The sequence below is a fragment of the Antennarius striatus genome, chromosome 19, assembly GCF_040054535.1.
Source record: "Antennarius striatus isolate MH-2024 chromosome 19, ASM4005453v1, whole genome shotgun sequence".
Lineage (NCBI taxonomy): Eukaryota > Metazoa > Chordata > Actinopteri > Lophiiformes > Antennariidae > Antennarius > Antennarius striatus.
Window position 1 is genome coordinate 14,889,770 of NC_090794.1, and position 23,550 is coordinate 14,913,319.

The 23,550-nt window shown below is 42.4% G+C and overlaps 1 protein-coding gene across 1 annotated transcript; it reads right to left on the reverse strand.

The window, feature by feature from the left end:
* Nucleotides 1–259: 259 nt before the first annotated feature.
* On the reverse strand, nt 260–23,423 carry rps6kc1 (ribosomal protein S6 kinase polypeptide 1). The gene is made up of 16 exons (XM_068342979.1): nt 23,257–23,423; nt 21,350–21,385; nt 20,394–20,514; nt 19,955–20,070; nt 19,783–19,876; nt 19,616–19,669; nt 19,060–19,482; nt 18,292–18,416; nt 17,867–17,965; nt 16,068–16,115; nt 15,246–15,378; nt 11,842–13,449; nt 10,390–10,479; nt 4,430–4,512; nt 2,596–2,691; nt 260–1,902 (listed from the first exon to the last, which is right to left on the reverse strand). The coding sequence occupies exons 1-16, from the start codon at nt 23,356–23,358 to the stop codon at nt 1,801–1,803; spliced, it is 3,330 nt and encodes a 1,109-aa protein (XP_068199080.1). The 5' UTR covers nt 23,359–23,423; the 3' UTR covers nt 260–1,800.
* Between the last annotated feature and the right edge of the window lie 127 nt (nt 23,424–23,550).

Sequence of the window (23,550 nt, forward strand, 5' to 3'; positions counted from 1 at the left end):
CATACACTGGTCAGACTGGAGATACCTCAACTGTAACCCCGGAGGGCTGTGTGTGTGAAGAAGTGCTATCATGCTAAGTGTGTGTGTATTCTTGTTAGCTCGTATTACCGTCATGGTGACACTCAGCAGGACTGACAGTGGCTTTCCAGGAGTATCATCATTCCTGCTCATAAGAGGGCCATAGCCTCAGCACACGCGCACACACACACACACACACACACTGAATCAGTAACACAACATCACCACACACAATGATCCAGGTATTTTTATTGTGAACCAGAATGCGCTGACCGACACGCGGAGAAGAGTCAGCATTCAATAGAAAACACAAAATGTGACCTCACTGATGTTCACGTCTGAGACGATGGAGAAATGTTCAGCTCTGGAAGAAATCAAAGGACCAATGCACGATGATAGTTCCTCTGGATGCACTGCTTACGCTTTGGAGTCAAGTGAACACGTTTAATTCATATATGTCACTTTAAATCACAGCTGTCATCCATCTTGACTTCCCCTGTACCAGTGGTGACTTTATGCCACTGATGAGAGAATTCAAGCAGCTCAGTGTTGTTTGATGGTTTCCTCTTGACATTCCAGAGGTTTTTCTTGGGGTTCAGGTATGAACTAACTTCCATCAACTTTCTCCAGAGTTGTACATCTCAGCTAACATGAATTTATCTGCAGTGCAATAGAGTACAACATTGTGCAGCATTTAACACGGAGTGATTATCTGTCTACTTGTTCGAGATACAAAATGTTATATAACGCCTGTAATGAATTATTTGTTCATTGTGTGTCATGTGTCTTTATTTACATCATAAAATCAGCATTGAGATCTTTGCGGCAATTTAGCACAAAACAAACACAATTAAATAAATAAGATTTGCTTGAGGCGGAAACTGATTTGACATGATCCTGGCTGGAGAGATCTGAGTGGAGCTCTCGCTTATTCTCATGTATATGTACAAGACACACGTTTATTTGATTTTTGTAGATTTTCACTGTATTAAATATTTGACTTGAATCATGTTTTTACATGCATAAAATGCAGCGTTTTATAGTGCAGTCTCCTAAAACAGAAAAAAACTAGAATCTGGAGCAGGGCTGGATTCAAACATGTCATGCCTCCATCTGACATGAAATCATTCACACGCCAGTAAACTAACCCTGTTTCACTTAATTCAATTGTTCACTAAACAATAATACCCTTTAATTCAAAGTCTTTTCCTCACCTGCCTTGCATAGTGTTCATCTGTGTTTGTGTGCATGGACTGGATGGCAGTAAAAGGAGGCGATGAGAAGACAAAGAAAATTGAACTGGGAGTGAGAAAACTAAAACTCTGCCCCATGAGGAATGATAAAAGTGTTCAAACTCAGTATTGCACATGGAGAATAAGAAAAGTGATTTGGACTGTGTCAGTACGAAAAACAAATGTGCAGTTGTTTGTTAAGTAAAAAGAAATGTGTCCTGTTATTTTGGCTCACAGTGACTGTGTGAGTGGAGTGTGACTAGTCGTAGTGGGTCATCGCTCAGTGCCAGAACATGTCTGTGTGTTCCCAGCACAGGAACGGTCACAGTAAACCCTCTATGAGATAAAGACATAGCATTTCACCACGAAGGTAATACTGCTTCTTGGCAAATTCCATACAAAAATAAATAAATAGGACAAGTACACGTGGGTGAAAAGCCAGGCAAGTACAAATTTGATCTGTTTGCGTCCAATTTGACAGGAGTCCATTCAACACAGTCACCCCCCAGAATGCAACTCTTGTTTTTTCCAGTCCCACAATGCACAGCGTCTATTTGGACCAGTCCACTCTGGCAAAAAAAGGGTGAGATTTGATGTCATCCACACCTCCCACTCCTGCCCCCAGTCGTTCCATTGGGTTGTACTGGAGCAGCTGTACAAGAAGACAGACAGAAACAAAGAGTGGTCTTTAAATTCAACAGGTATGAAGATGAAACCAAAAACACACTAAAACGGGTTTATAGCAGCATTTCAGCAACGGAGATGGACTAAAATATAATACGCTGTACACACACAAAGACACACACACGATACACAGCGTTGTTAATGAGCTAGGTCAAAGAAAATGCAGTCAGATCATCAGATTACTGTTATTTTAATGATTTATCTTACTGTCTGCATGTCCACTGGTTTACCGCACAATGTCATTTAATTCATGGTTGATTAATGTCATTACACAGAGATAAAAACATGATAATAATATCAATAACCATCTAAACCTCATCACTGTTGAGGATTTCCAATTAGCTTTCAAATATAACGATAGTGTGATTCAGGGTATGCAAACCACTATTACTGAGAATCATTATTTATGTGCATATTCCTCTTTTGGACAAGATCCACCAAAAACAAGTGTTTTAAATATCACAGATGTACATTGGTACAATTTCTGTTCAACAAACAGTGAGAAACAGTGGAAACTTTGTTAGATATAAACTACAATACTTTCACTTTAATGTTATATCTCCTCATTTCCAAGCCCTTTTAAAAAAATCAATGGATTATTGATGCGTTTTGTTTGTTGACACGTTCACACAGGTGCTGCTGACACATCCTGGATGCTCACCTGCTCCAGCAGAGACCTGGCCTCCTCTGAAACAGACTCGGGGATGTTGAGCGCCGTGTGGTGACCGATTCCTGCCGGGTGGCAGCGCAGCAGAGACTGTACGAAGGGCAGGAGGGGTGGAAAGAAGAGATAAGTAAAACAAACAAAACTCCAGCACTCACAGGTAAATAGACTTATTGTGGACAAAAAAATACATTTCTTTTAGGAGCAACCATTGGCGTGTAGAACAGATAGCTATCAATGAAAACAAGGAGAGGCTGACGGACGGAGGGCTGAAGGGACAGACAGACTGACACCCGCAGAGCAAAGGTCGACAGGAGAGCACCAGGACTGAACAAATAGGAGGAGGCCAGGGAGCCCAGGCACCTGAAACAACACTGATCATTATTACTGTTGCTCTTTCTTGGAGCTGCTGTGTGTCACCAACAGAACGGCGTGTTTGCACATTTTACTTCAATTATATGGAGCAGCTTTAATGAAAGGGCAAAGAGTCAGTACGTATGAAACCTTTTTCTTTTGTTTGGAGGAAAATCTGAAAATGAGGAAAATCGGTTGAATTGGAAATTACAAGGAATCGTTGCACTCACGAAGAAAAAATGAAAATAATGTCATAAGTGAGAGAGAGGACAAGACCTGCAAGTGCTTTTCTAGTCCCACAACAGAGCACTATTGTTAAAATAATTGACAATAATGACTGTAATCACTGGATGCTGTAACAGCACATCTTCAACTGCAACTACACCTGCAAAGTTGAACAAAAAAACTCCCCAATAGAACAGTGTGTGTGTGTGTGTGTGTGTGTGTGTGTGTGGTAAGAGACAGTACAGCGTGCAGCGAGAGTGTTTGTGTTGAGAGTGCTGAATGTGTGTGTTTCCATCAGTTAGATCTGTTGCCTCCCGTTCTCCCTCCCGATCCATGCTGCAGGAGTTCTGGCTGGATTCCTAGCCGCAGTCAAGACTGCTCCAGGCAAGATCTTATCCAGCAAGGATCAAAAGACACTGTGTGTGTCTGGGTGTGTGTATCCATGCCAGGACTGTACACACACATAATTATCAAAGGATACATCTGTGTGACTGACGTTTTTGTAGGTAAGTGGGTGTGTGCTCTTCAAAATAAAACAGCCCCCGACTCCTGTTTTGGCCCATTGCTGGGAACCACTGCTACTTGATATGAAAATATGACGACTAGCATTCAGTTAAACTTTATTCAAATTATAAGACAAAAAAAGAAAAAAAGAGGGATGCTCAGGCTCAGTGCACCTGTGCTGAGTGTTGTGTCTGTGCTACTTTGCATGTATATGTATTGCAAAACAGGAGTGATTCATGATTAGCTTGTGCATGTTTGTGTTGTCTTCCAAACAAATAAGCTCTTTACTTTCTCCAGCCGGTCTTAAAACAAAAATCATCCCTCAGACGTTCCGATCTCGAACCGGACGACTTCCAGCACCTTGAGAGCTGCCCGGGGTCTTCACCTTCCAAGCCGACCCTGATTTGGCGTGCTCAAAACCCAGAGCTGCTCCAGGAGCCAGCAAGGAGGTCCGGGGAGAGGTGACCCCCGGCCCGGCAGATGGAGCTCAGGCTGGGGGAGAAAGTCACACCGACAACCCCTGGCACTCCCCGAGAAGCGGAGTAAGAGATAGCAGCCAAGACGCACCTCACACCAACAACACACACACACCAGGAACGACCAACTCGGCAGACATACACAAACAGACACAGAATCACACCCAACCTGGCACCGCCATGCAGCGTGTGACTGCGAGCCAAGACACCTACAGACATCCCACAACACCTTAGGAACAAACGGATTTTGTGTTGTTTTTTTTCGGACTCACCGTGCCCGTTAGAAGCTCAAACAGGATGGCACCCAAACTCCACCAATCGCACGCTGCCGTCTCCTCGCTAATCCCTCCCACTTCTGAAACAAAGCAAAATAGAGGGAAGGCCTGAAATAATCACTGAGAAGATACACAAATTGTGTGTTAGATCACAACACAGGCAAGAACTTGAGGCATGGAGGCATCACCCCCCCCCCCCCCCACACACACACACGTGATTCCATCATTTAATGCATCTTGTTCTTAAAAGTCTCCACTCTAAGCACTGTCAGCCTGACATCTTGTATTATTTAAACTTTCATTGAGTTGACACAATCCAAACGTGAGCACACAAACACAGACACGGTCGCACACAGACCCACACAAACAAGTGAGTCTCATAAAAGGGTGATTTGCATAATAAAAAAGCAGTTAAATTGAGGAAACCGTCTGCTGCAACTTCACACCATCTGCATGACCTGACCTCAAACGCAAGCACACTCCGAACACACACACACACACACACACACACACACACACACACACCAAGAAGCATATAGCAGAAACAACTGAGAACAAACTGACTAATCTTATTCCTTTAACTCTGAACTTTTCTTTTAGCTCCTGAAAAATCTGAATTTATTAGCCCTTAATCATCACATTAATGAATGATGAATTTGGTGATAATATCTCAATCAATTCATTCACTGTAAAATGTTAAATGTTGGAATTGAAGTAGAATCAGAAATAACACACACGTACAAACTAACAGACAGCAACCCGTCTCTGGGTGAGCTTTTCATTGGACGTCAGAAGCATCAACCCGCTGTGCCTGAAAGCAGCTGGGACGCCACAGTATGCGTTTAAGTAAGACAGAAAAACCAATCGTGATGCTCGTTTGCTAAAGTCAAGTGTGTGCGAGTGTGTGTGTGTGTGTGTGTGTGTGTGTGTGCTGGCTCCACTGGGTACCAGATGGCCTCTTGTGCCGCTCAGCTTTCCTCTGCTCTGGTCTACCCAGAGGGCCGGGACCCAGGGTCATGGCTGCGTGTGCCCAGAGACCAGGCTCCTCAGCTGGGGGAGCATCAGAGACAAAGATCCCTCTTCTCCTGGAGGCTGCTGGGAACCCCACGGGCTAGCGCGGCTCTCTTACAGCTAAGGTTAGAGAGGACTGTATATTTTGTATACACGCATAACACACACACACACACACACACAGACAGACACGCAGCCAAGTGAGCAAACAGTCTTTAGGGCTGCCCACGACTGCTGTTTCGACAGCCAAGGAGAGAAGATCGTCATTGAACGGACCAGTGATACCTGCGTGGTTATGAGCTGGAGGGGAAATACTGGACACACACACACATACACACAGACACACACGCGTCTCAGAGCAAGGTCGATGTCATCACAATGGATTAATGTCTAAGGAGCTGCAGGGAGAGTACAGTGGAACCGGCTACACTTACCACTCTGTCAGAGCGAGGCGGGGAGAAAGTGAGATAGAAAGAGGATGGGAAGTGAGGATTAACAGCGTCTACGGGCCCCCACTCGTTCAAAGCCCATCGTAAACCTTACCAGAAGTCCACTCACTTTTTCTGAACAGCACGCGAAAAACAGAATCATGAGGAAAAATGCTACAGTGAGCTGAAGTTGAGGTCGTCTTTTCTATTTCCCCTCAACCACTCAGTTCCCCCCCCCTGCTTTGTATCTTAATTCAGTCCCGTCTCCTCTCCTGGAGCCCATGAGGAACTCTCTCTTCTCCTCTCAGACACACTTCCTTAAAAAGTTAACCAGCAGTCATGGGTCAAAGCAGAAGTAAAGTGAATGCAAGTAGGAAGTAAGGGGGATGATCCAAGACTGTGTGTGTGTGTGTGTGTGTGTGTGTGTGTGTGTGTGTGTGTGTGTGTGTGTGTGTGTGCGCACTTTTGAAATGATGCTGATAGTTAATAAAAAAGAGTAGTCAAAAAACAATGTATGAATTATAAAACCGTAACAATCCCATGTTTCATTTGTCGTGAGAAAGGAAACTATTCAAATAATGAACCCCATGAAAACCTTCTCAAAGCTTGCAGCTGTCAGCTCACCGTCAGAAGAGGAACTAAACTTTATCTTTGTCAGATCATGTCATAACTGAACAGGTAAATGGGGGGAAAAAAAGCACAAAAAGAAAAACACAAACGGTTGAAAGTGAAGATGAGCCGTCAGTAACACACTTGTTCACTCAGAGGGGAACAATGCTGAATTTCCCATTTCTTAGGTAATGACGGCCTTTTGCTTCCCTCTCATAATAATTATCAACCACTTCACCTCATTCAGCTGGGGCAACAAACCAGCACCAGAGAAATATTTAAGTCTATTTCATTAGGAACTTGCCCAAATATATTATTGCGTCTTATCTATGAAAAAAGGAAATGTCTCATTAGTGGTTTTCTTCTGGAGCAAAGATGATTTCATCTGACGTCCAACATTTGTTTAACAGAACCAGAGGTGATGCAGGGGATGAGAACTTTTTCACAACCCGTATTCTTTTAAGTTGCAGAGCAATAAAACTGTTATTTCATGTAGATATCTGAGCTACAGTTAAAACAGTCCCAGTTTCAAATGATGCCTAGGAAGGCAAACTGTTTTTACTGTCCGTCTCAGGGGGGGGCGTCTTCTGAGGAGGACGGGGGCACCAAACGTCAAAGCAGGTCAGATGAGGTGAAAATACGTGCTCTTAATAACCAATGTTCGCCCGCTCCCTTCTCACTGAGTCCATAGGCTGTGGAAGACCATGAGGTGGGGACTGCTTCCTGCAAGGTGAGTAACTACCACTGTCAGGAAAGGTAAGGCTGTTACAGAATTAAATAATGAAACTGTTGTGGAAAGGTCCTCCAGACAATAAACTATTGGAATCTCTATTTAAATTGGGTCAGATCACGGTCAGTAATGTATGTGTTTTTGTCACGGTTAGAAAATACAATATAACCTCCTGGATGTTTACGAATTATGATGACATGGTGAGAAAGTAAATAAACAGAGGCTCAGAAAAAAAACAGTGTAACAACCTGCGACAGTATGTTCCACACCCGTGTTATTTGGGTGTGAATGTGTGCACTTTAAAAACATGTTTCCGTCCTTCTTTTACACACACACACACGCACACACACACACACACACACACACACACACACACACACACACACACACACACACACACACACACACACACACACACACACACACACACACACACACACACACACACATACACATACACATACACACACGGTCACAGCAGACCCCCTGCTAGCTTTCTGGCAAACAGTCATAAATCTGTCATCAGAAATGAAGCCATCGCCAGAGCTGACCCTGTCTGGATAAACAGCAATACATAACAAGGGCAGGAGAGACACACACTCACTAACCTCTGAGTGAGACCAAGAGAGAGAGTGTGTGTGTATAAAGTAAAAGAAGGAGGGAAAAATGTGATCTAATAATATAAGTATGTCAAAAATATTGAGTTCTGCCGATCGGAAAAAGACAACAGAATTTGATAGCCCTTGTCTTTTGATTATGAACACGTAACTTACACACGTAACAAAAAAACAAATAAAGATGAGGGATACAAGAGAAAGACCAGGATACCAGTGGTCAGGTAGCAATCAGAAGACATGGAGGCAGTTCATCAGCAGGATCCCACTCCCCCTGCTGGCTGCTGGGGTGTACGACACCCACTGATGAGACCCTTCACACACAGCTGAAGTCAGTCCAGCTCCTGCTTTACATCCCCAGCAATTAAAACCACGTGGGATCTTTAGAGCTTCAATGTTTTTTGAAATTATTTGTGTAAGCTGAATGTAAATGCCACCTTAATGTGATTCAAAATGAACCAAAGTGATTTATATTTTGCGATATTACCACAAATACATCGGGTTTCATTAACTGCAGCGATTCCCATCAAACACAGCCACTGTATGTCACGACACTTGTACTTGAATCAGTCTTCAAATCCAACGACAACTGCACTATACAGAGCTGAAGCTGTTTTTTGATACCCAGTAACATTTTTTAAATGTTAATTAATGATTTATATAATTTGTCATATTAAGAACCAAAAGGAATCTTAATGCCTTGCATCCGAATATGTGTTTGATTATCCGTTTCACATCATTCTGAATCCTGTACCCTCCAGCTGCTCACATAAAACTTAACACTTGAAGAAAGTGTTAAAAATACCCACTGGGTACAATTATCATTGTTTGAAGTCCAACATTTTTACTATTACTGACGCAGGACAATTTTTTTCAAATCAGTCTTTAAAAACAATTTTTTCACACGAGCTTGTTTTCTTCTATCCACACACTATTATGTGCAAAACTCTTTGACGGCCCATATTTACTGCTGTATTAATTACTCAGTTACTTAAGTGGCAAACATATGCAGTTAGCATTAGCATTCAGGTTTAGGCCACATCGTGCATAACACTCTCTGAGCGTTTTCCCTGTCTTCACATCATCTACTGCTGGCTGTTATTTGCCCATTATTGGGCCTTTAAACAAGCTGTTGCTAAGGGAATAAAAACGCACACTTTGAATATTAGATAAAGCAGTTGTTCCTTTCAGATTTATTACAAGAGTGGTATACTGTATGTTCTAGTCACAAGGAGGATTTAAGTCGGATTTGACCTTCCTGGCTTGAGAGAGCAAATGAATGAGTGACAATATGAATATGACAGTGAATGGGTTGGAGGGTCACCAGGTACGTCACAGAGTTTTACCAGCACTCTTATCCATCCTGAATATTTAAGAATTAAACACATCATGCATAATCCATCCAACAGCACAGATGTGGAGCCTTCACATAAAGCAAACAAATCTGCCTATAGATATCAAATTTATGACCACACACACACACGACACAAAAGCACACACATGTAAACACACACGTACAAAAGTGCTAAGTAGGGGCATGGAGCCGTAGTGTAGCTGCAGTTTGTTTTAGGCAGCTTGTAAACAGCATGCCGGGGCTGCCACAAGCGTCCTGATGGAAACAAATGGCGTTACTACACGACTGCTGCCCAACAGCGCCCTCTACAGGAGAAGAGACCCTCTGAGCATCAACTGCAGTCAAAAAAAAAAAAAATCCATCTCTGCATTCCAGACCCCCTACATAATCCCCAATCCTAAAGCATAATACTTATTACTTTTAGGCCGACGCTGGTTCAATGCTTGATACCAAAAATAGTGCTTGATAAATAAAGAAGTAACTCAATAGTCTGAATGTTGGTTTCTATGGACTTTTTTTTCTAAACCGGGGTTACAGTGTGTTGCTTCCTCTTACTTTTGCCATTATACAACATATAATCCTTAAAAAACTCACTGAAAAGTAATAAATAATTCTAGTTAACATGTTTTTTCATTAAAAAATGACACTAAAAATCAAAAGTGTGCCAAAACGCCCATCAGATGGCTATGATGTCATGAAGCTCCTGGTGGTCCTTGTTATGCAGTTCTTTACGTGCTACATCAGATTCATAAAGCTTATATACAGGATGACGTGACTTTAAATTAAATTCTCGTGGACTTGTGAAATTTCAGCCCAAGCACAAAGCAGCAGAACACTTTTCTGCTGTAAAACATTGCATTAAGATTATACTGAAAGTGAGACCATCAAATACTGATGCAATCATACAAGAAAAAATGACTTCCTGCATCTGGTAGCCTCAGATGATACATTTCCACCTCAAGATGTCTGTGTAGGTCATGGTTATCCAAATTTGTTTAAGTCAATCCACTGGACTTTAAGAAAGTTTCTTGAAGACGTTTCACCTCTCATTCAAGGGGCTTCTTCTACTGAAGAAGACTCTTGAATGAGAGGTGAAACGTCTTGAATCTTGACTTGAAAAACTTTGGATTTCCACCTCAAGTTTTCAAAAGCTCTGCACCGTCTCGTCGCAATCAGTTTTTAAATAAGTACCTCTAACGTGTTGGTCTCACCTGGTCCACAGTACATATTGGCAACGGCTTCTTTGTCACACGACTCCTCAACATCACTCCAGCTGCTAAAGTAGGTAAGCTGAACATGACCTGAGGAGACAAGAACAGAACACAGTGTTCATCTCATGCTCTAAAGTGTGAAACATTCATCTCATCCCTGCCTCTCTTCATTGGCTGCACTACGACTCCTGTTCATGAAGTTTCCTCTCCTTTAGAGCGCTTCCTTCCCCTGCCTCTCTAAATCCCTCTGCAGGCTTTTGAAGCACACAGCGCCTTCGATCACTCCTGTTTAGCGGCTACCCGTTAACGCTATCATTAGAACTAATGGTGTCATTAGGTAGCCGTGGCCATTAGCCCGGCTAGCCAGACTGATGCACCACACTACGCCGTTGATGGACCCTTTAGAACAATAATTACCACCAGGGAGACGAAAACAGCCACTCAGCTAATTAGATGCTTGTTGATAACGAGGTAGAGAGAGATTATTGTAGGATGACCAAAAAAAAAGAAAAGAAGTTGAGGGGGGAATCTGTGACCTGGTAAAACAACACTTGTGTCTCTGGGAGCGACTTCATTGTAGTAAATAGACTACATCATGATTGACCGTCATGACAGTCCACAAGTCAAACACTATCTGGGAAGCAGAGACCTTGACTTCATGCAAACACGGTGTCCTTAGTGAGCAACTAGAGAGGGACGTAGTGTTACGCTCACTGTGTAGGAAATATGAGCAGAGTCTCTAGGATTTGTTGAACTATTTACAGTAAATACGCATGAATTCTCTGACTTGTTTCAATTGTTTGTTGAGGGATCACAAGTGTAACCGGACACTTTTGTTTTCTTCCTTTCGTGCAGGTTTTGGCTCGATCTTTGTTTCATAATACAGTAATCCCTCGCTCTTTCGCGCTTCAAGATGTGCGGCTTCATTACATCGCACATTTTTAGCAGGTAGTCACGTGATACTGTACGCACATGCTATTGGCTGACAGCATCTGTGTGTGTACTGTGTTCCAACTCACGGTTCCTCCTGCGACGTTTCTTTAATACAAAAGTGCTTTAAAGAGTCTATAAGAGTGTGAGAGAAAGTAATACGGATAATAAGGTGGTTTAAAATCAGTCTGGGGAGGGCTCATAAACGTTCAAATTACTGTAAATAATAAAATAACCGTATATAATAACATATATCGCAGAATTTAGTTTTTAATTCCCTGGAACGCATTACTGTTACTCAGATATTGTTCTAAATTTGATCTCGGTAGCTCACTATCATCTCTTAGAGATATAGGATTGATGAGTCTTGAGATGCAAATATTTGGATTTCTGTGGGCCTCCCTGTGCACAAAGTTTGGAAAAACTACAAGCCTCAGATCACAAAAATAAAACACCCTCAAAGGAACCTTCATTTACAGCACTGTGCGATGGGAAAGGTGGGAATGATGATAGAGGCCTAACCTTGATGGTCGAGCAGGATGTTGTTGGGATTTAGGTCACGACAAACGATGCCTTCTTGGTGCAGAGAATCCAGGGCCATCACCATCTCTGCAGCCCAGCAGCGGACAAACTCCTCCGGGATAAGAGCTTGGGATGCAGCCAGTGACAGCTCATCCAGCTCTGCAAACAGTTGTGATACTTCTTTATCAAATTTTCTGCCATCTGTATTACTAATAAGTCCTGATGATTCACCATCAAGACCTAATAACTGCTCAACCAGGCCACAGGCGTCATTCCCGTTCGCGGCTGAGGTAGACGCTGCACTGGTGCCACTGATTTGCCGAACCAAGTCTGCGTTGACTCCTGGACTGCTCTCTACTTTCTCGTTAAGTGAGCCAGTTACTGGAAGGTCGTGAGGAGGGTTATTATTTTGGCAAGCAGAAAAAACCATCATGTTGTCAGAGACCTCTTTCCCAAATGCTGAGCTGGAGTCATCCCAGAGTGAGTTAATAGGAGCAGAGGACGTGACACCAGTGTCACCAACAGCAGAGGCTGTAGACAAAGATGGCAGATCCTGCTCCGATAGCTGCTCCTCAGCTTCTTCCGGCTGGTTGGGAAGCTGTAAAACATCAGGCTGGATAAACTTTGGAGGGCAAGCTGCAGTCTCCAGGCCCGGACACTCTCCTGTCTCTAGTTCTTCCTTTAAAGAGTGGACAGTCCCACTCATCACAGGAAGGTTGACCAAAAGGTCTGGAGGGTGACCCTCATCCTCAAACAGTGCCTCTTCAAATGAGATTACCGGGACAGACTCATTGGAGTCTTTATCACCACAGTCCAAGCCCCAAACGTCTGAGCTGAGGCCCTTGACCTCCTGAGCCAGCTCTGGCTGATCCTCGGGGACATCTGAACCCATGTGAGAAGCAGAAAAATGTGGGATCTGTTTGTGAGATGGGAACTGCTCTCCTGGGTCGAGACAAGTCGCTTCGCTCGCACTGTCTTTGCTGTCAATTCGGAAAAACTCCATCGGTGTGTGCTTGGACTGATCCAAAGACAGGAGCCCAGCGGGGGATGCCAGCGGACTGAAGACCTCACTCTGATCCTGTCCCTCGCTGTGGTATTGCTCATTTTCAAGTTCCTGAGAGCTGAGAGGTGAAGAGAGGCTGTCATTGCTAAGCTGTGATCGGCTACGGGAGGAAGTGGTGGTTGTTGCGATTGGCACGTCCAGTGACAGCACATCCTGTTCACTCTTCTCTCCCTGTTCTTCCAAAGCATCTGGTTCTACCTTCTCTTGCCCATATTCGTTGCAAAGTGTCAAATAGCTGTTGGTGCACTCATCTTCAGAAGCTCCAGAATCTGACTGAGTGCCGGTTTGTTCAATAATTTGCGGAAATAAAAGGCCTTTCTGAGAGGTTACGAGGTTCTCCTCTTCCTTCTGCAGTGCTGAGACAGAATCTGAATAAGCAGCTGTTCCAGACCCAGAACTGCTAGAACCTATATCCAGCTGTGTTACAGCAGGTAAAGGAGAATGTACTGCTACTGTGTGGCTCTTCTGCAGGAAAGGTATGTCGAAGCTCTCCTCCAAGCTGGAATCATGAAGGTACTTTCCAATGTGAGACCACAGCTTCCCGCCTAGAGGTGAAGGAAACGAGTGTTAGAGACAAAAGAGACAGGGTGGGGTTCCCTCCTACAGTTATAAAAGGGTAGTAATAAAACAAATGAGGACTTAGAGTAACTTCTGGAACATTGCAACAGCAGGAACCTTTCCACAAATGTTTTAGGAAGTCAGAAAATTCAGCTGCGTTTCAACCTGTGGAACCTTGGTCTAAATTTAGTATCCAGACCATAATGTAGTTTCCATCACCCAAAAGAAGTTCCTGGCCCACACACAGCAGCTGCTGAAGTTGTTTGCTGGCCAACAATGTGTTTTAAGGCTGATAAAAATGTCTGTATACCTTTCATTATGCATGATCCGCCTGTAGGGATTTAGAGGTAAAGCTTTAAACAACTCATCCAAAATTGACCTGTCCAGAACATCCCTTGAAACATCGCACAAGTCCAAGACAAACTGATGCAAAGGTCTCCTAAGTTCACATGTGCCTCCCTTAAACAGACTGAAGGAACCGATTATGACAGGCACACCTTTTGAGGCCCATATTCTGGATTTCACTGACTACTGTCCAGTGTTCTTTTCACACATAACAGCCTGTCCTGCAGAGATGTACAGACTGATAAAGATAACCCCAAATGGCTCCTTTGATGAGACATAAAACTGTATTCAAAAACAATCACCACGTAATTAATGTAGGCACAGGTTCCCTCCAGAGGTGCCTTGAGTCAAATTAGGGCCTCGTAATCGTGGTTTAATTATGCTTTAGTGCTACACATTACCAGAGTCATTTGTAAGTGATTTAAGCACCAGTTGCTGTAAAGACAATTTAGGACCTTTGGAGCCTTTAAGGAGTCTGGAGGTTCCTGCCTGGTTGTCTACCTAGACGTCTGGGTTATTTAGCTTCATCACTCAGAGACAGGTATCTCAGATTCCTGCCAACAAAAACAAGCTCTCAGGGTCTCCCTAGTTATATCCTCATTAGTTTGTAATTGACTATGTCTAACCAAGGCAAACAAAACCAGTTATAACTGAACCCAGTTTAGCTTAATAGGGTTTGGGTTGTATGTGCCTCTTAGGTCAAATCTTTCTCATGCACACACGCGCGCACACACACACACACATACACACAGGCTCCTTTAGTGTGAGCAATTGTAAGTCAGCATCTGTTGCGTGTGATGAGGATGGATAGGGATTTGACGGTGATGATGATAGCGGAGCAGCTCGATGGCTTAGAAAGTAAAACCATCCACATGTTGTTTTGTCCATGGTCACTCAGGTCGCTGCCTCCCTCTGTCTGCCCGACTGTCCTCATCCAACTCATCAGCTGCTAACAGCATGTTATAAAAGAAGAAGCAGCCCTGGACTTTCTGAATTACAGAACAGGGACCTAAGTCTATTGAAATAATGCCTTTTCCAGCATTTGATTGGCTTTATTAGATCATGTTGAACAGCCCTGTATCATATTCAATACTACCCACTAATATTACCACAGGGTGGTTTTTAGAAGGCACCAGATTGAACAGGTTACAGGGCATTAAAAATATGGCTGTATTTCATTGAACGCACTCACCCACTCACACACATCCCAGAGTAAGTGGAAAGTAAGAAGGCCCAGGTGTTGGCATAGCTAATGAAGTATGGCGCCACCTGGTATTCAGAATAATGACCTGTGACACACACCCATCTCTATCAAACATCTGCGTGGAACAAGGGCAGAGAGTGTGGTGGGAACTATCAGACAAAAGAGGACAAAGTGTGTCGAAGGTAAAGCAGACAATAGGGAAGATGAAACTGATGAGTATGATGTGAGTCTGACCCTCGGCATACTGCAGCAACAGGAAAACGGTGTCTTCAGACACGATGAACTTCCTCAGCTGGACCATGTGGGGAACGGACTGAGGGACGATCGTCCTCTTGGTCAGTCCAGCATCGCTGCTCTTCCTCAGACCCTGCAATGATCAGGGAGAGAATGATGAGCGTCAAGGACGCGTAAGCATGAACAATATTGGACTTGAGGATAAGGAGGAAAAAAGATGGGTTCATGTATATAAATAGGGGCTGAGAGCAGGAGACAAAAGGTGAGCATTTACTTGTGTGTAGAATAAATGACCAAAAAAAAAAGTGTGGCAAAGGAGAAACCTCTCATTACAGAGGTGCCAACTATTCCCCATGGCAACCCAAAGTCACTGGATTCATCAAGCCACATACAGTACGTGACTTTAGCAGAGTCCCACAAATCTATCAGCACCAAACTATAAAGTTCACATTGGCCGCTAGAGTGGGTAGGCAGGGGAATATGTGTGTGTGTGTGTGTGTGTGTGTGTGTGTGTGTGTGTGTGTGTGTGTGTGTGTATGTGTGTGTGTACTGGTCTGTGCCCGAGTTGTGCGTTGGCATCTGGCACACGTCTCACACTTGAGAGCAAAGGAGCTGACAGGGACAGGCCCATTAGAATCAATTACACCTGACACACACACACACACACACACACACACACACACACACACACACACACACACACACACACACACACACACACACACACACACACACACACACACAGGCCTATGGAACACTTCACAGTCAGGACAAGGATGCACGATGAACACACACACACACGGACACACATATTACACTTACTTTGAGGATGAACGTCTCTTGTGTTCTCTTGTCCATGACCAAAAGAACCTGTGATGGAAGACTGCCATTAATTGCCGGGTATGAATTAAAGTCTAAATGATGGAGTGGTTGTGTCCCACTGTGCAGTGTTTGTCAATGACAGGGTCAGAGCACACACAAGGGTCACTGCAAGATAAATGCAGGCTTCTAAATTATGTGAGAAAAATTGGCATTAGCACTTCGGATCATGCTGTGCTGACCAAACTGAGTTCAGGCGACAATCACAACGGAAGGAGAAGAAAATCAAGAAGGATTTAAATAACTAGGTAGTCCTTACATTTCATTATTTATTTACTGACTCAAACTTAAACTTTAAAAACCTTTCCTCTTCAAAAATATCAGATATTTGTTACTTTGAATGAATGAATGAATGCTTTTTCTGATTTTAAGAGTTTTAAAATTTTGAATTTCTGGCCATTCCTTTATTTTCTCTAACGGATATTCCTGTGTAAAATGAGTTTTTTTCAGTTTTTGAACATAAGCTGGAGTTGAAACACTTTAATGCACAAAAAAGGATAAGAGACAAATTATCGCACCACAGTTCAATCACATTAAGAGAAGAGTGTTTGAAGCATGTGTTCTTTGACAGATACGTCTCTACTGAGATGATCAATGGTTCATACCGGACGTAGTGATTACTCACAGAGGTTTGTCTTCATTCCACACTAATTACTTTACCTTCTCTGTGTCTCCTTAATATCTCTTTCCCTCCATCTCTCTGACATCTTTATTGCTCTTTAGCATCTCTGACTGTGTCAGAGGACAGAGGATGCATATGTGGGTGTGTGGATGTGTGTGACAGAGTGTGTGTGTATGTTTTGCGGGTGCGTTCTCTCCATGTGACCCTGGCGGGGACCAAACAGGTGCAGGCTAAATGGATATGAATGGAGCTGTGAGTAAACAGAGTGGCAGTGCTAGCCAGTGCGCTAATATAATTAAGACACAAACATCAGGGAAGGGGGAGGTGGAGAAGAGGGGCAGTAGGGTGAGGAGATCTCTCCATCTGTCCCCTCTGTCCTCATTAAAAACGAAGAGCAGGAGCAGGAAGAGAGGAGAAAGAGGAGAGGAAAGACACGTCGCGTCAGGACCGAGTAATTCCCACTCGTTTTTATTTTTTGGTGTGTCTGATTTGTTTCGTACATACTGTGTATTATTTTGCCTGCACCTCTGTGCTGAAACACATGTTGGTATTGTGTCAACATTTTCCTTGGGGTTTTGTGTGTGTGGAGGACAAGCATCATTGATTCAATGTTGTGTGCTGCTCTCTAAGCTGCTTGCCAAGTCATTTCATGGCTGAGTGGAGAAGTTGCTTCGCCGGCAGCTGGTTGAGAGGACCAGGAACCTAAACTGACCTTGTGGTAGTCATAACTGACGCTAAACATACACACTCAGCCCTTAACGTACCATCCAGAAAATCTATTACATTTTATTACCTCAGATAAAATGAGATGGTCTACGAAGAAAGGACACAAGGAGGAGAAATTTGAAGATGGATGCCATCTGCATTCATCTGGGCTGATGCGATTATTAAATAAATCAGAATCCTTCAGACCCACAAGAAATGATTTTAGGGAATTCTTTGACCTCATGGATTTGCAATAATATTTCAGAACCAAATTACGCAAAAGTGAAACAATTTCTTTTAACTGATCAATTTTTTGTCCTTTATCCTCAAAATAACAAAGTAGACATTGTGACTCTAAGTGAATCACTAAGAAAACACACACACATGTCTGCCAGCTGCAGGACATTCAACTGACCTTATCGATGACTCCCAACACTCTGTAAGTTCTCAGCTCCTCGGAGGGACTCTGCTGGCCCCCCCTGCTGGTGGTCGCGCAGCACTGCTCCCTAAAACCCTGGAGGGAACGGTTCAGTCCTGTTCATTAAATACCCCGACATCAGACAGACATAGCATGTACTGAAAAACAGAGGCGCTTATTTTATACCGTAACATCTGATTGTATAGTCAACTACAGTGCATATATAACCTGCAAATATAAAATTAAATTTTGGGTGAACAGTTTTCAAATCTCCTCAGTTTTGATTTTTTAAATACAGACTTGTGGTGATTTCAGTGGTACTAAAAGCAAAAGGCTCTAATATTCACTTCAAATATTTAAAAAATAAAATAAATAACATGAAAAAATAATAGACAGACCAGTGGAACTTTCCTCCCACTCACCACGGTCTGTGTCGACCCTTGGCCCATGCTGTTTCTCAGATACTGACTGGATATCTGTTCTGCCCGCATCAGATACTCTGCAGTCTTCTTCTTCACCGCCTCTCGGCGTGTGGGACTCGGTTCTCCTGGAAAGTAGTGGGTGAGATGGCTCATCCAAAATTTATCTTTGATTGACAAGTTGAATTCAAATTTTTTTAAATAAAGTTTCACTTTCACATTTCCCTTCTGTCCGTGTAAACAGAGTAAAAGCAGAATCATTTTTAGCTCCTGTCATTCTAAGCCAATAAGTTTGATTCATTTTCAAAAATTTCTGAAGGTTATCTTCTACTGTGGATTCTGATTACACTATCATTGCCAACACAACTTTCACTAAAAGAATATGTGGTTATTCTATGGGAATGGCCGGTCAAACGACCCTGGAGTATCTCTGGACCATGAGAGATTTTGTTTTTATCGGTGAAATAATTTGCCGCAAACAAAACAGCCAAAATTTCCTGCAAGGAATTAAACAGCCTAAAACTTTGGCAGAAAAAAAAAATCCTATCATTGTGATACAATAAATGAGTTGCTTCACTACTGCAATCGTGTAGTCAAGTATAACAGCAAAAGACAGTGCATCTGCACCTGAATAACTGTCTCACTTTAAAAACTTTGTGTAACCAGAGTAAACCTCTGCATAGGTCAGCTCCAAAAGACCTGAAAACAATCTTCAGTGTATATTTTGTCTTAAGGGGACATAGGTTGAAACCAGCTCTCTCACAAACTGACCTTGTACTCCTTGCAGTAGCAGGTCCACTCCGCTGCTATAGTAAGTGAAAGCTGCCTGGAAATCTTGCTCTTTTTCCTTCTGTAGAGCCAAACAGATCAGACCACTGGCTCTATCCAGGTAGTCCGAGTTGACCTCCTTCGGGTTGCTGGTATTGGTTTTGGTCAGACCGCCAGTGAAGAGTGGTGATCGGCCTGGCCAACTGACCTCAGGGTTAGGAACTGAGAAAGCAGGGACTGGGGCGGGAGATGGGGTGCGGCGTTCATGTAAAGACGACAAGCGAGGACTGTAGTTGCTGCTAATGTTTGTAGCTCCCCCTTGTGGCTGATTTGGGGACGTGTGGCCTGAAGCCATGCCATCATCCAAGCCAGTCAATGAATCTGTATCCACAGCCAGAGAGGTCAGATCGCTGTCACTGGATGGGCCTGGGGAGGAAAATAGCGCAAAAAAGGCAGATATATACAGATATGATGACAAGTCTGTATCTGACCAAAAAACTAAAATTAAGTTGGGCTTCAAAGTGAGTGGAAGTTATCTATACGCATAAACCAACTTCACCTCCATACTCCGATGTGATAGTCAAATCTTCTGCACCACTGAGGTCTCGTTGAACTGAAAAACATTCAAACATCTCTGAGCCAGCATCAATTTAACATCAATAATTTTATTTTGTCTACAAATTGAGACAATTGATTCTGAGGACGAGTTAATGTGTGTAACGTTACCATCAGAGCTACAGTCTGACAAACTGTCTGCAAGAAAGTCAGAAAAGGGCTCCGCTGGTCCGATGAGCTCCGAGCCGTCGTGGACTTCACCTCCCTTAAAAAGAATTAAAAACATAGAAGTCAAGTTCTATCTGGGATTATGTTTGTGTTTTCTCATGTTTATGTATGGTACCTGAAAGAAATCTTGGATGTGCTGACTGTTGAAGAGAGCAGGGATATTAGCGGAGAACTGCAACAGGTCCTCAGAGCACTGTCTTCTCTCTTCTATTACTGAGTCATCAAAACGACCTGCACGAACACATGGTGATGAAATGATGCTCACAAACATCGAGGCTGCCTTTAATTGATATGACCAAGTACAAGTAATGCTCTCAGATTGAGAAGCTTCAGAGGGCAGAGGCTTCTTGATTTCTCCAGTCATTTCAAAGGTCAAAGATTAATAGTGTTGTGCTGCAACATTTTTTATAAAATATAAGTATACAGTAATCATTTTAGAGAAGATCACAAATACCAATAAAATATCAAGACCTTGAATTAGCTCAAAAGCAAGCACTAAAATTCTTTAACAGAGAAAATATTCAACATGGGAAAGCAGAGGGTAAATTTCTTACCGAAGACTTTGGCTCTGGCAAAGGGTGGAAACAGCTCCGACTGGCAACAGACTTTCTTGTGAAGCTGCCAGAGATTTTGATGCAGCTTCCGGAAATCACTGTATCTCTTCCACACTATTATCTAGAAAAAAAAGAGGATAGAATCATTTCCAACAGGGTGGATCCAGCGGAGGAATTGGACATTCAAAATCTGGAATCAAAAATGTGTGAACCTTTACGCAAATATCTAGGGGGATAAATCAAAACAAAATGCCCCAATAGCGGGTTGCTATTCCTGTTTGGAAAAACATTTACCAGCCTGCAGCTGTGAGGAAATCTGGAATAAGTACCACTCCCAAACAATAGAACAATTCAGTACTGCAAATGTGTGTTTCCAAGGAAAATTGTTTTACTCTCTTTAACTAATCAAATGCACAGCAGTAATCAACATCATGCGTGTTAAATTAGCACCGGTTCCTGGATAGACTGCATTCCTCAGTGTGTGTCAAATGTAAGACAGCCAGGTTGTCTGTTTTTATGTGTGCTCATACATACATAATGTCACAGAGAAATAATCACATATTATGTATGTAAAATATTTTAAAAGACAAAATAACTGTTCCAGGTGAAGATACAGTTACAGGCATTCTTCTCTGAATATTCAGTCTTTGTATCCCATCCAGAGTCTGACTACTGACAGATAGTGAACATGGAATGAAAAGAATCCTCAGTACATTAATAAGTGCAGGCATCTAGTGAAACAAGTCTCTTGATGTTGACTTGTAGGTCTTTATACAGCTCGCACAGCCTCTAAACATTTTTTATATGGTAGTGTGATACTGGAATGACAAATGTGTTATTAGATTTATCTTTGAATTTTCCAACCAATTTTCTCTTAAAATATAAAGGAACAATTATTCATCTTTTGCAGGGATATTCTTTGTCCAATCACAAACAGCATTAAAAATATTTCTTACCTCTTGGACGTCCTCTGGGTTCTTCCTGGAGATTATCTGTGTGGAAAATGTAAACATGAATACATAGCAGTATCAGCGGTCAGTTTGTGAGGCTGGCACAAGTATGAACAATGAGTTTTCTGTTGTCAATGACAGAAATCTTGAGTGTGAGGAGGAGACATCGCCAACAGTCATCACTTCCAGCAGGATGGCAGGGGGAGAGAGAAACTCTAATCTACTGAACTAGGAGAGTGTTGCATTATGGGATATGTTAACTAATTTCATCTACTAACTTACAGTATTCTTCTGTACTTATATATCTTATATAGATGTAAATGAAAAGTAGCTTTATTTTCAAAACTGTAAAGGACTTCTGGTTTCACTTTTCTTCTTACATTTGGCAGCATTTTCCTCTTTGGGGAAAAAATACAAATGTTTAAGATACGGAGGTGCATTGCCGAAAAACCTGTGATTCAAGTTCCAATGTATGTATAATACATTTACTGGCAAATAAATATGCCATTTTCAGGTGTTTCCAATAAGAATATCAATAGATATTATTTATTCCCCCAAATAAAAAAAGATGTTACTGATTTGCTGGAGTTCTAGTAAGAAAAATCCGATTCAACATTCAAGGATTACCATGATCTCGATGAATGAGAATTGACATAAACATGTGGGCAACGGGAGTCTAAAAATTATTGAACCCAATTATACAGAACATCCCTGTAGACTGTAGCGCTCCATTTTATGACTGCAAACATACTGCAAAGCCAGACACCAGCTTCTGGGAGCATTCCTGAGGACTCTTAGCCCACTCCTCTCGGGCAAACACCTTTAAGTCTGTAATACAAAATTCTGGCATATCATAGTACAACCACTTTCTTAAAATCTCACCTGAGATTTTAGACACTGTAAGATTCAGGCAGGGCAACTGTGCGAGCCTTAAGATCATTCTGAAACTGAGGTGTGCTCAGGGGTCTGCAAGGGATGACTGCACCACTCCATATCTTATGAAGAGGATATTCAGAATAATGGAGTGGCCTTTTCTTGTGCTTTTGGGTCAGCAGAGGTGTACCCATTTGGATTTGGGCATTTTATGTAAAACTAAATGTTTACAGGAAATACTTTGGAAATCTATTATCAAAATAAATCTATGAAGGCTTGCCAGAGCTTTACTAACCTCTAACCTGGAAATGTGTGCTCCTCAACAGGATGCTACTCAGGGATTTGCATCACTTTGATAATGTAGCAGTCATTATAAATAGCCCATTGCAGTGAATGTGGGAGGAAACGAATGGCTGTTGTATTATTTAAAGCGTTTTAGTGAGATTTTGTTATTGCAAACAGCTGATAAATATTTTTAATTTGACATTAAGCAGACATAAAAAGGAGTCATTTTATTTAAGTGCATTTCAAGTTCTTGCAGGTCAGGTCAGTTTATTGTTTCAAAGCATTTGTCTGGGAAATTTGTCTTAAAATAGCATAAAAGAAAACATAACCAAAAGGACTCAGGTCAATTTTGCAGAGAAAACCGATTTAATTGTGCTATACAATACTTAAAACCATCTTAATATTCGTCCATCCTAACGTTACATGCACATTTGCGTTAGCTGGTTAGCCTTTACCAGGTTAACATCGCTTGGATTAAATCTGTCTGTTTATGGTTAATATTGCTGAAGTTGACAACTTGTAAATCTATCTACTCTGAATAAAAATAATGTACGGTATAAAAAAAATCTAAATACTTATATTAATAACATTAGTGCTGTTAACAGCTACCAGCTAATCATCAATAGCGTTTTAATAGCGTTGCTTGTTTTTGTATCATATTAGCTTGAACAGCAGCCCTCAGGCTTTAGCTAGCTATAGCTAACAACAAAACGAATTAGCATGAATGCTAGCGAGCCTAGCCTCCGTTCACTTACCCTAGCGGTGACTTTGTACACAGTATAGCCTTTCGGATGTCTTTTCGGATCCGTGACAGTATAAAACCGAGCAAGTTCTCCTCTGTCCCGCTGCGATATCATTCTGATAGTGACAACATTGCCAAAGCTATCAGCATTCTAGCCGTCCACATTCATTCCCTGACAGAGCGGTGACAGGCCAACTCTCGCGAGATGAAGAAGACAACCACACAACAGAGCGGTCACAGGCCAACTCTCGCGAGATGAAGAAGACAACCACACAACAGAGCGGTGACAGGCCAACTCTCGCGAGAT